The 14,121-nt window shown below is 36.1% G+C and overlaps 1 protein-coding gene across 1 annotated transcript in view; it reads left to right on the forward strand.

Moving 5' to 3' along the window:
• Window positions 1-14,121, forward strand: part of EYS (eyes shut homolog) — a 686,220-nt gene that overhangs the window by 105,634 nt on the left and 566,465 nt on the right. The window contains exons 5-6 of the mRNA XM_051613735.1: window positions 167-289; window positions 10,959-11,063. Of these exons, the coding sequence (XP_051469695.1) occupies window positions 167-289; window positions 10,959-11,063 (228 nt within the window). The remainder of the gene's footprint in view (window positions 1-166; window positions 290-10,958; window positions 11,064-14,121) is intronic.

Here is a 14,121-nt window from a genome sequence, read left to right on the forward strand (position 1 = left end):
TTTGTTCCTTCAATTACTAACTCCTTTTAAAGTATATTTGATGGTTAAATTTATTCCTATTAATGACAGAGCAGAAGCAGAAGGGAAAAAAGAAAAAAGAAAAAAAAAAAAAAAGGTACAGATAAAGCTGAATACTACATAGCTTTTTGGTTTTTTTCCAACCAAGGATTTGAAGGTCTGAACTGTGAAATCAACTTTGATGAGTGCACATACGGCTTCTGCAAAAGCAATTCAACTTGTTTAGACCTGATTGCAGACTACAGCTGTGTTTGTCCTCCAGGATTCACTGGTAAGATTAATTTTAACTCTGGAAAATACATTAAATAGTTAACACTTCTTATTTCCCTTTTTAAAATGAAAACAAACTCTTCTAAATTGCATTTTGTTCAGTATTTTACCATTAATAAAAATAAATCCAACCCAGTATTCTGTGCTATTAATAATCTGCTTTAATTTCCCTACTAATACAATAAAAATTGAAAGCAATATGTATGTTGTTTGATTAACTGATGGAAAGCAAAACTGTATTTTGCCTAGAAAAAAAGTCTTCCAAAAACTCCAAGCCTAGGAAAAATACTTTGACAGCTCTAGCTGGTGCTCTTCGTCTTCATAAGATAACATCACAGCCATACTTGATTGAGATATAAATGAGAATACAATTTTAGCAAGAGGACACTTCTCTGTCTTCAAGAAAGATACCATCAGACCATTAGGATAAATAGCTTGTAAATGGCACAGTTATTTGTGTGTCTAACAGGTTTAAGAAAATAGCTATTAAATCAGAAGCAGTCTTCATGGCCCTGCTTTCTGCCAGAAGCAGCTAACAGGATCATGGGGAAATCAATAAAACTGTCTCAAAAATAAGCCATCTTAGCAGCTAATATGCTGTGATGTCAGGGACTGGAACACACAGGCTTTTAGCTGCTGATTTCAGAGAGGCAAATGGAGAAGCATAAGTCATAAGCAATAACAGGAAGATAAGTAGTGACAGTCTTAGAAATCATACACACTTAGTGGGTGTTGTATTAAAATGCCAAACAGGTATGTCCAAAGAGTTCAAAATCTGTGGTGACCAATAGAGAAGAAAGAAAAAAATGAAAGAGATATATTATGGAGAAAAGAAAGGTTAAAGAAACAAGTAGAGCAGTAAAGGATGAGGAGGCAAAATTAAGTTAGAAGTAAATGAAGCCTTTCAGTTTGATAGTAACACCAGTGACATCCAGTTTAGGAGCACTTCATACATATTTTGTCAATGGTTAAAAAAAGGCAGATGAGAGATAAGGAATCTAAGATGATACATGGAGATGTAGAATCTGCGAAAATTTTAATAGTTACAGTTCCCACAGAAATCTGTGATTTTGTTTGATTCATGCCAGCATACTCTAATACTATTCAGCATTACAGAACTGAGATGTGCTCTATTTCCTACAAGACCATATTCTCCTTTTCTTCTTTCTTTGATAACTGGCTTTGCTGTTACAAGTTTGTATAGTTTACATCTACTTTGTGTCAATCATGAAAATAAGGGAGGTGATTACCAAGTATTTGTTTATATAAATAGAAGCATTTTAATGCAATAATTTTATATGAAGGAGCTTTAAAAACATACTGCTATACTGCAAGGATCAAAATGGAAAGCATCTCACTTTTTTATAGTGAGTTGCAAATGGTTTGAACTAGGGAATGCAAGAAAAGCTGTTTCTTTGAAAATACAGCTGCACTATTTGGGATACGATGAAATCCACATTACAGAACCAGAACTATAACGTGTGGGTGTCACAAAGGCAGCCTGGAACAGGGCAAGTTCTCCTTGGGACAAACTCTTTATCCTATATTCATACTGATGCAAACTGTTTGCCAATAATTAATCTGTTCATTCCACAGTGAAACAGTTACCAGTGAGTTATGGGCAGATTTTAATGGATATCTTGAAGCTCATGTTGAAGTCACATAAGTTTACATGAGCGCGTGAACAAGGAGACACAAGTTATAAAGTTCATCAACAGATCTGCTAACTCCCTGTCAATCACATTTTGTATTTTTCTGATGAAACTTGATCAAGGAAGTCAAATTTGAAAAAATCCAGTAAATGTGCAGGTCTGAGGGGTTTTTTTCCATTTTTTTTCATGCATCTTTGCTATACTGGCATGTGAAAAGACATTTCCAAATAAAGTTTAGCTTCACCATCTGAGCTGGTTAGGTACAAAAACTGTCTCAGGCCTAGTTGTTTGTTTTGTTTGCCATTTACTAGTTCCATGCTGGGTGTCATCACTCAGGTTTGCCCTGTGCACGCATGCTCTGCTGGAAGGGCAGCACTGGACAGGAGGGAAACAGCTGCCTGTTCAAAGGGCTTTGGCTGTGGTGCTCCACAGGTGGTGAAGCTTGTTCTTTCCCTGGGAGAAGTCAGGAAGGGGTAGAAATATGCATACAGTGGGAAGCAGGCCCTGATGGAGAGAGCAGCTCTCTCCTGCTCATGAATGCCAGCAAGACAAGAACATCCAAAACAACTGAGAGAGTCCTGAGAGGAGGAGGGAGTATTCTTGCATCTTCTGCTCCCAAATGTAGATTTTACTTAAGTGAGTGAGGTGTTGGTTACTGTCTGTTTTCATTATTTGGATGGATTTCCTCTAGTAGTGTAAGTCAGGCATGTTTTTTTCATCTTGAATAATTAACAGGATCATATTTTGTCCAGTGTAAACCCTTTGCTTAAATTAAATTTTAGAATATATTAATTAAATGGATTTTTAAACTGTGCATATGTGCATAACTGTAGAAGGTATTCCTATGCTAGTAAGAGGACACCAGTGAACATTGGGTAGAAAAAACATTATTCCAAAGTAATTTTTACTTTACCACTTTGAACTGAATTTTGTTGTAATTTATATGCATTAAATTCTTAATCTGACTTGCTTACTTATAATATGGTCCATAAAAATTCTGTATGTGTAACACAATCCTTGTTTTAGGTTTTGTCTGTGTCTCATTCATGTTTATCATTATTGTGACCGAATATGAACCAACAGTCAAAATATACCACCAGTCACATGTTGATTTAAATAAGCCTTTAGGCTTTACACCGTACACTGAATGAATTTGCAGGCCTTTTGATACGCTTTCTGAAGATCAAATCTGCATAATTTCCTCAGCATGTCGCATGCTGTGATCTTTAGGAATCCTGTAGTAGCTATTGTGGCTAAAGAAGTGGTCCCTGCAACACTGACCATGTGAATACCCAAAATTTAAAATTACATGGGGTGACTTTAGTTCAACTCATGCCTTCACGAGGCAAAAATTTACACCTTTTTCTGTGCTTTAAAAAAGCAAAAAAACAAAAAACAACTTTTCCTGTGCATTCTTTTTCTAAGATTTTCTAAGCTTTTTTTTTTTTTTTTTTTTTTTTTTTTTTTTTTTTTTTCAGTAAGCCTGTAAAAACTGTTCTATTTTAGGCAGCTTTTGACTGATTTGGATGCTTTTAGCCTGGACCTCTGCACAGTTTAAAGCCACTGAGTCATTCCATCCTCCATTCCATGCTAATCTTCTCCAGTCCTGTCCTTAGAAATTCAAAGGAAAGAATTTACCTGAGAAATCTAGTGGTGCTTTCCCATCTTCAGAGTCAGTCACAGATACTTAGTCTCGCCTGCATCTCATGCATCACGTTATTGTTCCACATCAAGGGCCCTTACAGAAGCAGCCCCAAAGCCAGGTATTCTTTTCTCTGATGTCCGCTAATAACCAGCTTCCTATAAACAGCATGCCTGTATTTGATCTCTAGTCAGAGTGCTAACCTGTATCCGATCTCCAGTCAGAGTGCTAACATTTTTCAAACCAACCCAAAACCTGGAAGCTAAAGACTGAATAAGGCGGGCTGGTTCCCCCCGCGCCCCCGGCTTCTGGCCAGCAGAGCTCTCACGCATAACGAACCCATGGCATCAGGAGAGGGAAGAGTTGCCTTTCCGCTGTGTTCGGCTGGAGAAGCTCTGACGGGCTGCTGGTTTTCAGAAATACTCCAGAAGGCGGGTTGTGGAGGGCAGGATTCCCACAGCTTGGTGTGCAAATGTGAATGCTGGAAAAGAAACACTAGTTATGCATACATGGAAATTTATTCAGTATGTATTTCTGAGGTTGTTACAGAATGTTTATCATCAGGTCTGATGTGCAAGTATACCTGCTCCCCCCGGAAGGAATTCAGGTGAGAACACCGAAAGAAAAAAAGAAAAAAAAAGAAAAGAAAAAAAAAAAAAAAGATTAGTAGAATGCAGAAAAGCCTGTTTAAATTTCATCATGCTGCAAATTACATTACAAAAAAAAAAAAATATTATAAACCGATACATAAAAATTGCATGAATTGCATGAAAGAAAAACAAATCAATTACAGTTCAACAGCAATGTTTTTATTTTTCAGTCATGTAATAAATAAGCAAAGTCTCATTTTTTGGTTGAGCAATCAAATGGCACATTTGTCCAATAGTTGTCCATCTGCAAACACTAAGCATGATTTCTTTAAATTAGAAGTTGAGGAGTAACAGTTGTTAGGGAAAAAAAAAAAAAAAAAAAAGTTAATTCTTCAATCAAAAATCTAGTTAGTTTATATGGGATTTACTTAATCATTGCTCTACTGGAGGTGTTTTGAGATTATTTTTGTATTTCAGTATATCTCTCTTTAGTTAGATATAATGGAGGGTTTATGTGATGCCAGTTGTCATCCACAATGCAATGTATGTATAGCATATATTTATATATTTCTGAGCATAAGTGCATATTTAATTAATTTTAGATAAATTGGAAGATAAATATTTAAAATTAATAAGTTTGGGTTTCAATTAAAAAAAATAATAAAATTGTTGCTGGGAGGCCCTTATCAAATAAAATATGAAAAGCCATAATGTCTAAAACAGCTCACAGCAGTGATTAAAGCTCACACAGAAGACTCTGGAAAATATGGTTGAAATTCTTAGTCTTCCTGAGTTACTGTGGGAAATTAGCCAATTTTTTCTTTAACTCCATACTCTTTCTAGAAACTATTTCTCCTTTGTCCTTTTCATGTGTTTTCTATTTGTATTATAAAGAGTTAAGGTCATGCATGAACATGGAAGGTCCTAATATTAACAGTAATATGCCAGCACAGTAAGCACAATTTTTACTTTTAACATCTGAGTTCATATTTAAAAATAACAAGTCGATATCAAGACCGAATTTCCTGCTTCACCAAGATTCTTATTATAACTGCCTCCATTAAGCTGCTAGGACTAAATATTCTGTTATCACATGTGCAATCAGTGAATGCACTCCAACATAAGAAAATCTACCTGCAGACAACTTCCCCAATGCACATTTTCCATCCCTCCCAGATATTCTGTTAATGAATTCAAGAAACAGAAGGGGCATCTTACTTAAGAATGGTTTTCTCTAGTTTTTTTATGGCAGACATGTTAGCGTAAAATTTGGCCACTGAAAGAAGGTTCTAGCGTTTGTCTTTAAGTTTCAGAAGGCAGGCAGTCTTTATTGCAGCGCTGGATGCATGAGAGATAGTTCTCAAAGTCATGCATGGCATAATTGACAACAGGCAAGACTTACATTGTCCTACTAGGTACATACACATCAGATTTCCTAGAACTCATTGTAATATTTGCATCCTCCTTATCTGTGGGCTTCAAGCTTCTTCTACACCACCTAAACATCTGTAAGTCTATGGGGCTAGATGGGTTGCACCAAAGAGTACTTAAGGAGTTGGTGGATGCACTCCCAAGCCTCTGTTTTTGCCTAGCTGCAATGATTGCTTTGCTAGCATTAACTGGCCTCAGATGAGCTGTTAACAGCCTTGGTGTCTTCTGTACCAACCTACAAATGCACCTTCAAGGCCTCTGCTCTCTCCCCTGTACTCCTTCACACTGCAGCCTTACTCTAGGGTCATTAATTAGTTCATTCTATTCAGCGTGAACTACCTGTTACTCCTGTCTTCATGTTCTCAAAAAAAGAAAAAAAGAAAAAAAAAAGAAAAAAAAGAAGCACACCAAGATGCTGTTGTACAAACTTAAAGAAAACTAAAACAAATGAGTCAAGATTCGTCTCACCACTAGAAAAGCCCCGAGGCCTCTGGTGTTGGCTTTACCTCCAACCTGTGGTCTGAGGCAAAACCATATGTACTGGACTACAGGGCTGCAGTGGTGATAATGGGGACATTACCCCACAGCATGACTCAATTCACTTAAAGAGTAGGTTGACAAGAGACTACTGCTTGTCCAGATCTAAGGAGTCTTGAGGCAAGAGGGATATTTTTAAAGCTGTTTATAAAACTTTTATAAGAAGAATTATTTTTTTCCTCAGCACTTTTGCAGTCAGGATTTTGCAGGCACTTTTGCAAGCAACAGCGTTGCATAGATTATTTGCTCTGGTAACAGCAGAGCAGATCCTGACAACCGCTTTTCCTGAGTACCTGCAGAACCTCCCAAAACAGGACATACACTGTCCACACAGTGACAATGATGTTACAGAGCCCGGCTGCCTTGGGCTGGGCTATTGCTGTCACAGAAGTATATCTGGCTCGCAGAATTGTCTTGATATTGTACCTGAAAATTCCCACAGAAGGCTACAGGATGAGTCAATTTGTTCTGGAAGTCTTCTAACAGTTTGTAGATGGCTGGTTGTACACACTACATTAGGTCTGTATACCAGAAGGTAGCTAATGTTGCCCATTAGCCATTTTGTACTGAATCTAATTACTTAGTTTTGATTAAAGCATACGTTGAATTAAAAAACATTAAATCCTTATTTGAATTCATGAAGAGAAGCCAGAATTCCACTGGCATTTTTTACTAGTAGTAATCACCACCAGATTTAGAAGTTTATATTAAATATTTTATTTAAATTTTTGCCTTCAACTTCGAGCTATTGAGTTTCATTACCTTTTCTACACAAAATGAAAAAAACTCTTACTACTCAAGTATTTTCTCATTGTAAAGACACTTATACACTGTAATCAAGTCACTTCTTGTTTTTGTTTGTTCTAAATGAAACAGATGGAGCTCTTTAAGCCTTTGCCAACAGCACACTTTCTTCAGTTGTTGAATAAATTGTGTAGCTTTTCCTGCATCTTTCCCACATATTTTAAAATATGGGACATTACAGTCAATATTTTATGCAGAAGCATTTTACACATCAATAGTCCTTCTTGGTTTTTAAAATAAATTTGTGATTTTTTTTATTTTTTTTTTTTTGTCACAGTGCTGCAATAGCATTCATATGCTAAGGTCCTCAGTAGTACTTTTCAGGTCACTTTTTGTTTCCTCATATACAGTTGAGCTACATTTCAGTAGCTATAGCCTACATATCTTTTTCTTTGTATCTGTCAGCCGCAAATGACAAGAAGTGATCTGCAGTAAATTGAAAAATCACTGCTTAACTAAACAACAGTTATCACAAGATTTCAGTTAGTGCATATGGTTGCTGTCTAGTAGCCGGGAGATAAAAGATAGGAAGTGAAAATGGAAATGCAGAGTTTGTCTAAAAGTCAGTGTTGAAATAACAGAGCAAGGGTTTTCACATTCACCTAGAGAAAGAGAGGTTCAGGGAAGTATCAAGTGGCTCATTTGCCTCCTTACAATTTTCTCATGAGAAATACTTGAGGGGTGAATATTGGTTGAAAGTGGCCAAAGCTGTACTGCTCTTTTTGTAGGAGCAGGACTTTCGACCTTTCCTACTATATTTTAATCATGTACATTTATGGTGTGTATGAATAATGTTTCTGCCTGCTAGTGTTAATATTTTTAGTACATCCTCAGTGTGCTCTGTTTCTCTGGCTACTGCATGTCTGGACTCATATCTGTCTTATCTGATTAATACAGAAATATTTTAATGGAGAGACAGAGTGGAGATAGAGATTCTGAGAGGAGCACTAGGTTCCAAAGTGGGAGCTCTGTTACCACACCAAATAACTTAAGATCTTTCCTATCCTATTTTTAATTTCCTAGGCTTTTTGATATTAATTACTCTTGGTCATTCCTTATATGACCACAAATTTGGAATACTTGTCCTGCTTTACCCTACCATGAGGAACAGCAAATTTCCAGACAGTCCAACTCCTTACAAAAACACAAAAGCTTTTAGACCTTCTGTGTGTGCCCTTTAAATTATATAATCATAGCACTAGAAGAAAACACTAAAGATAATCTATTCCAACCTCATCCCAGCAGAAAACATACTATACTGTATAATTCCTGACCTGCTTATCTCACCTTAAAGAAGTCCAACACCATTCCTTATTTTCCTCAGGCAATCTTTCCAGAATGTTGCTACACTAAGAATTAGAAGGAGTTCCTTGACATCTAATCTGACTTTCACTGCAGTTTAAATGCATTACTTCTTATCCTGTCTGCTATGAACATGAAGAACTAAAGACATTTGCAAAAGCCTTTCCTTATTTTATGACTATCATCACATTTCTATTCAAATATTCCTTATTTAGGGTTTACAGCCCAAAACACTTTGTTTTTTCCTAAAGAGTAGTGCTTTAAAGTTCTTTGTCTTTCTTGTCTTGCTCATCTGGACTGTCTTCATTTGGTCCACGTGTTTCTTGAATATAGCCAAACACAGCTTGATGAGAATGGAAGAATAACTTAATGCTTCTAATTGGCTGTGTTCCTTTTTATATATCCCAGTACACTATTTGATTCGGAACAAAATTCTGGGTTTTGTTCCTACTTAATCTGTGATTTGCTGTATTATGATACCTTCCTTGTGTTCTGATTGGATAACATTTGTTATTTAAAATTTTATCTCCCATTTGTCAAAATTTATGAAGACTTCTAATGCTGTCCTTCAATGTACCTTTTTGTTTTGCCACCAATAAGTTTATTCTGTCCACCATCCAGATTGTTGTTTGAAAAATTGAGTGGAATTAGATGGACAGCAGAGTTCTCTCAAAATCTGTAGAGTTCATTCATCCATTTTGGTAGTAAACCCACTGATAACCAAGGCAGAAATTAGGCTTTCCAACAGTTTTTACTCATCTGATAATATTATGTTGTAATCCATATGTAATCTAATTACTAGAATTTCACATGAGACAGCAGTAGAAACATTAGTGAAGTCAAGGAATCTTACATATCTTCTCACAAATAATGCATTTTGTAACTTTTTCCCATATTTCTTTCAGGAACTGAAATTACACAAATGGATCAGTAACTTCAAAGCTCTTTTATTCCTTTTTAAGGGTTTGCTTTATTGAGCGCTCTAGTACTTTACTCATCTTCCACAAGTGCACGGAGAAAACTACTGAGTTTTTATCAACCAGCTCTTGAAGCACCAAAGGTTGAAGTTCATCATACTAGCCTATCTGAACATCTAACTCATCTGACAACTCTCCATCCTACCTTTTCTATTCAACACAGAAGTTTTGCCCTTTAATTGCAGGTATCAGTTATCATGATCTGCTTGCAGCTGACCTTTTTGCTGATGATTGAAGCAAAAGAAGTGTTGAATAATTTGGCATGATTACCATCATCAGTAGCCACCCCTCCCGATTGAATGGCAAACCATATATTTCCTTCATCTTTAATGCTGAAGTATCTATCACATGATTTCTCATTACCCTGACTGTGCCATGATAGTTACGTGTTAGTCAGTGCCTTTGTTGGTCTAATTTCATGCCTACATACTTATGCTCCTTAGATCATCATAAGTAACCTGACCTATTTTTTGTTAGTTAGACATTTTCATACTTTGAAAAACAGGAAGCGCTACTTTGATCTCCTAATATCCAGTGTAATTTTTCCAACAAAAAAGATAGTTTGTCCTGGTGTACTTAAAAAAAAAAAAAAGGAGTAACTTTCTTAATTCTCTTTTTATTTTAGTTCACCCTCTTATCAGATTTTATATCAGAAATGTTCTTCGTTCTTTGCAGGTTTTCTGAATTTCTTTGGTTCTATGTTGTTCACCCCCTCTCGTCTCCCCTCCCATGGATATTATTTGATCTCACTCAAGTTTTTCATTTTCCTTTCTTCATATTCAGAGATTACTCTTCCCTTTTACTTAGAATCAAATCCCAGAAAATCTTCGGTGTTGTCTTTTCCACTATTGCAGGAAAAAAATCTTTGTGTTTATGAATTATGATTACTTTCCAAAATTTTGTTTTCCAGTACTTTCTGGATAGAAGGATAGAATACCAATTACCATTTTGCTCACTCACATCTGTGACAGCTATGGTTTTCCCTCTGTGTCACTGAAATAGCTTCTGGTATTCAAGGGAGCTCTAAATCTCTGCAACTGTCCCTTGACTTTCAATCAATTTTGGATTAGAAAGATCCCACTATAATTTATACCAGGCTAGATCTAAATTAATGCAGTGCACAATAAGCAGATGAGGGACTATGGATTTTGTTTGATATACCAAATGGATAAGTAACCTATTATATTATCTTATAAATATTCTCTACATGTCTTTTGTATGTTCCCCTTTATTTTTTGTTTGGGTTTTTTTTCAGATTTGGATTAATTTGAGTTGCAGCTTGATTAAATTAAAAAAAGAAAAGAAAAGAAAAATCTGAGGGAATTTGTGGTTTTCTGTTGAGATCTGAGATGTGGTTTTATTCCTCTAAATGTGGAAGCAACCATGAGAAATATTTTTCTTATTATTGTTACAGAGGTTATTAAATATCTAAAATAGTTTTAAAACTGTGGCATATAATTTTTGTAATTATGATGTTGAGATGTAATGCTAGAATACACAAAGAATATATTTGCAAATGTAGCTGATATTATTCCTCTAAAATATTTAATTTGTTAACTATCAGCAATGATCTATGAATATCTCTGGTATTAAAGCCATCAAGCAGAAATAAAATAGTGTTTCCAACCTGGAAATTTAAATTATGCAGTTGTCACTTGAACTGTGAAGTAGCTTTTCTGCTCTCCCAAACCTAGCATGATTTATAGTTCTAAAGTTTCGTTTTCTTTTCTGTCAGACAAAAACTGTTCCACGGCTATTGATGAATGTTCCTTCAAGCCCTGCAAAAATGGAGGCCATTGCCATGATTTGACTGGTGAATTTTACTGTAGCTGCTTGCCAGGTGAGAAGTCAGGTGATACTTAGGTGAGAAATTTTCTATGGTATTCAAGAAAGAAAAACAGTTTTTCATAAGCAAACAACTAAGTAGTCATTTATTTTGCTTGAAAAGAAAGACTGAGCAGGTATTCTTGAAGCAGACTCTACAATGCTACTTACTATGCTGCCAGTGTCAGCAAGGGACGTTAAAGATCATCTAGGTCCAACCACCCTCTAATGGCAGAGACACTTCCCACTAGACCAGGTTGCTCCAAGCCCCATCCAGCCTGCCCTTGAACACTTCCAGGGATGCAGCTTCCACAACTTCCCTGGGCAACCTGTTCCAGTGTCTCATCACCCTCACACTAAAGAATTTCTTCCTAATAACTAATCTAAATCTCCCCTCCTCCAGTTTTAATCCATTACCTTTCACCCTATCACTACACACCCTGGTAAAAAGTCCCTCCCCACCTTTCCTGTAGGCCCCTTCAGGTACTGGAAGGTTGTCCTAAGGACTCCCTGGTGCCTTCTCCTCTCCAGGCTGAACAATCCCAGCTCTCTCTGCCTGTCTTTATAGGAGAGGTGCTCCAGCCCTTGCATCATCTTTGTGGCCCTCCTCTGGACTCTCTCATGGAGCTCCATGTCTTTCTTATGCTGGGGGCTTGAGAACTGGACACAGTACTCCAGGTGGCATCTCACCAGAGCCAAGGAAAGGGGAGAATCACCTGCTAAAATTTTGGACTATTCCACATAAAAGAACTTTTAACAGATGACATTACATTTCTAAATCTGTTGCCATAGGATGTGATGTAGATGGACAATTTTCATTCAAAGGTTGGAAGGGGTTTAGACAAATTCACAACCAAAAAGGCTGTAAGTGGATACTAAAGGATTTTCTGACTTCTTTTAATACTCCTAAATGCTTGGAGATTTCAAGGGGAACAGAATGCTGGAAGTGGCTAATCTAATATGCTCTCCCTAAATAACTCTCCTGTTGCTGCTTTGAATTCTGGGCTAGATTCACCTTTGCACTGACCACACAGGACGTTTCTTAAATTGTTGCAGGATGTTCTCATGTTTTTGTCTTTTACAAAACATTGCTTCTAGTTCAGAGCTTCTTTCCCATCCCTGTTCATGCCTCAGTGATGTATTATACTTGCTACACCTAACTGAATACACACATTTTTTAATTATTTTTTTTTAAAGTGGGATTAGTGCACGATTAGCATGATTGCCAAAGTAGGCAGATTTTGAAACAGAAAATCCTGTAAGTAGAGATGCCTGCATTGATGGATTCAACCTAGAATCAATTTTTGTTCAGCTTAATACATTGAATCAAAGGAGCAGTACTTCTGATTAAGAGCAAACTCATACAGAGAAAAATTGTAAATCAAATTCTTCTTTTTGGGAGATTCACTGTTATTAAAGTTTACTGTACCATGAAATAAGACTGTACTTCTTTCAAACCTTTTTGGCATCCCTTATTATGAAGTAAAAGCTTATACATGAAAGTTTTCACTCCAGGGAAAAACCTTAGGAAAAATGGTTCACACTGTGACTCCCAAAAAAAAAAGTGAATCATCAAGATTACATATGGGAAATATTTAGGAAATCATTCAGTCATTCACACTCTTTCTGCACAATTGTGCTTAACATAGAATCTGTAATTATTAATTTTTTGCTTTGATTACAAAGATGCTGGATAAGAGATTTTAACATGTTTTACATGGAACTTGCTCAGCTTACTGAAATTATTTTTGTAAATGCATAGTATACAATTCATATTATCAATTTCTTGTTCCAAGTTACAATTAATTTATACAATTTGAAAGTAATGTATTTTTCTTATACCTCTAACTTATACTGTGACAGCATTCTTACTAAAGAAGCCTGTCTGTTCAGCTGCAGAAATGCTGTTCAGCAGTCTGTCACTTACAGAAGATGCTTTGAGTATTCATATAGTGGAGTACAGAACTGCCCCAAAACAGTACCTAGTGGACTAAGTATTTTTGAGAAATAGAGGTTAATACATTCACCAAGTCTGTACACTGATTCTGTGAGAGGTCACATCCATGTGGCATCAGTGTTGATTCTTCATTCAGGAAAAGGGCTGAGGAGACTTACAGACCTGCTGCAGAAGCAGGGGCTATGCAGATGGATTCCCAGGATCTGCCATATACCTGACTCTTGCAAAAGCAGTACCGGAAAGCACTGAGTGAAGGGGAACATTACAAGAGATCCCTCCCAGGACTTTCTCCTTACATTTATAGCTGATCCATACAGTAGCATCATTTTTCTCATATATTTGTGAAATGTTAAATATATTTTTAGTAACTCTAGTAGTTCTTCTGTGTCTTTTTGAATCTTGGTATATTTAGCTGGTTTTCTAATAGTGTGCTTCCCGAGAATGTCCAGCCATTTGCTAACACAGAAAGGTCTGATTATTCATTTCACTTTTTCATGGAAACCTTTACAAAATTAGTTGAAGACTTAGATTATTTGATATATGTAAATATTTAGTCATAAAATACATAGCAGAAAAAGTGAGAATTCTAAAATTATATAAATTAAATCTGCCAAACACTTCAGTTTTTCTTATTTAGTTAATTCACTCAGATTGCAGTTGACAATTGCAATGTCAATTGCAGTGACATTGCTGCTTGTTGCTTATAAAATGAAAAGCTATAAATGTCAAGGCAGCAGAAAGACAACATTGGTTTGTCTGTTTTATCTTTTCAGTGTCAGAAGAGTTGTAAAGATTTTGTAGAGCTACATAATTCTGCAGTTAAAATACTAATGTATGGTATACAGAATATATGAAAATCAAATTTTGAGATATACATATCTCTCCCTTCTTCTGTTATTTTCACTAGAAGAACAAAATTACAGTGCAGCAAAGCTCTAGGTTTCCACACTTATAATACTTTTGATTTAAGTTGACACACATGTTTTAAGTTGTAATACAAACTTTAATATACATGTTTCATACAAAGGAAAATCTACACTTGGACATTTATACAAATAAAAACACTGGCAAAGAAGAACACAGCGGGACATTCCTGCAGTGGTCATAAAATTGCAGA

The sequence above is a fragment of the Apus apus genome, chromosome 3 (genome assembly GCF_020740795.1).
Source record: "Apus apus isolate bApuApu2 chromosome 3, bApuApu2.pri.cur, whole genome shotgun sequence".
In the NCBI taxonomy this organism is placed as follows: Eukaryota; Metazoa; Chordata; class Aves; order Apodiformes; family Apodidae; genus Apus; species Apus apus.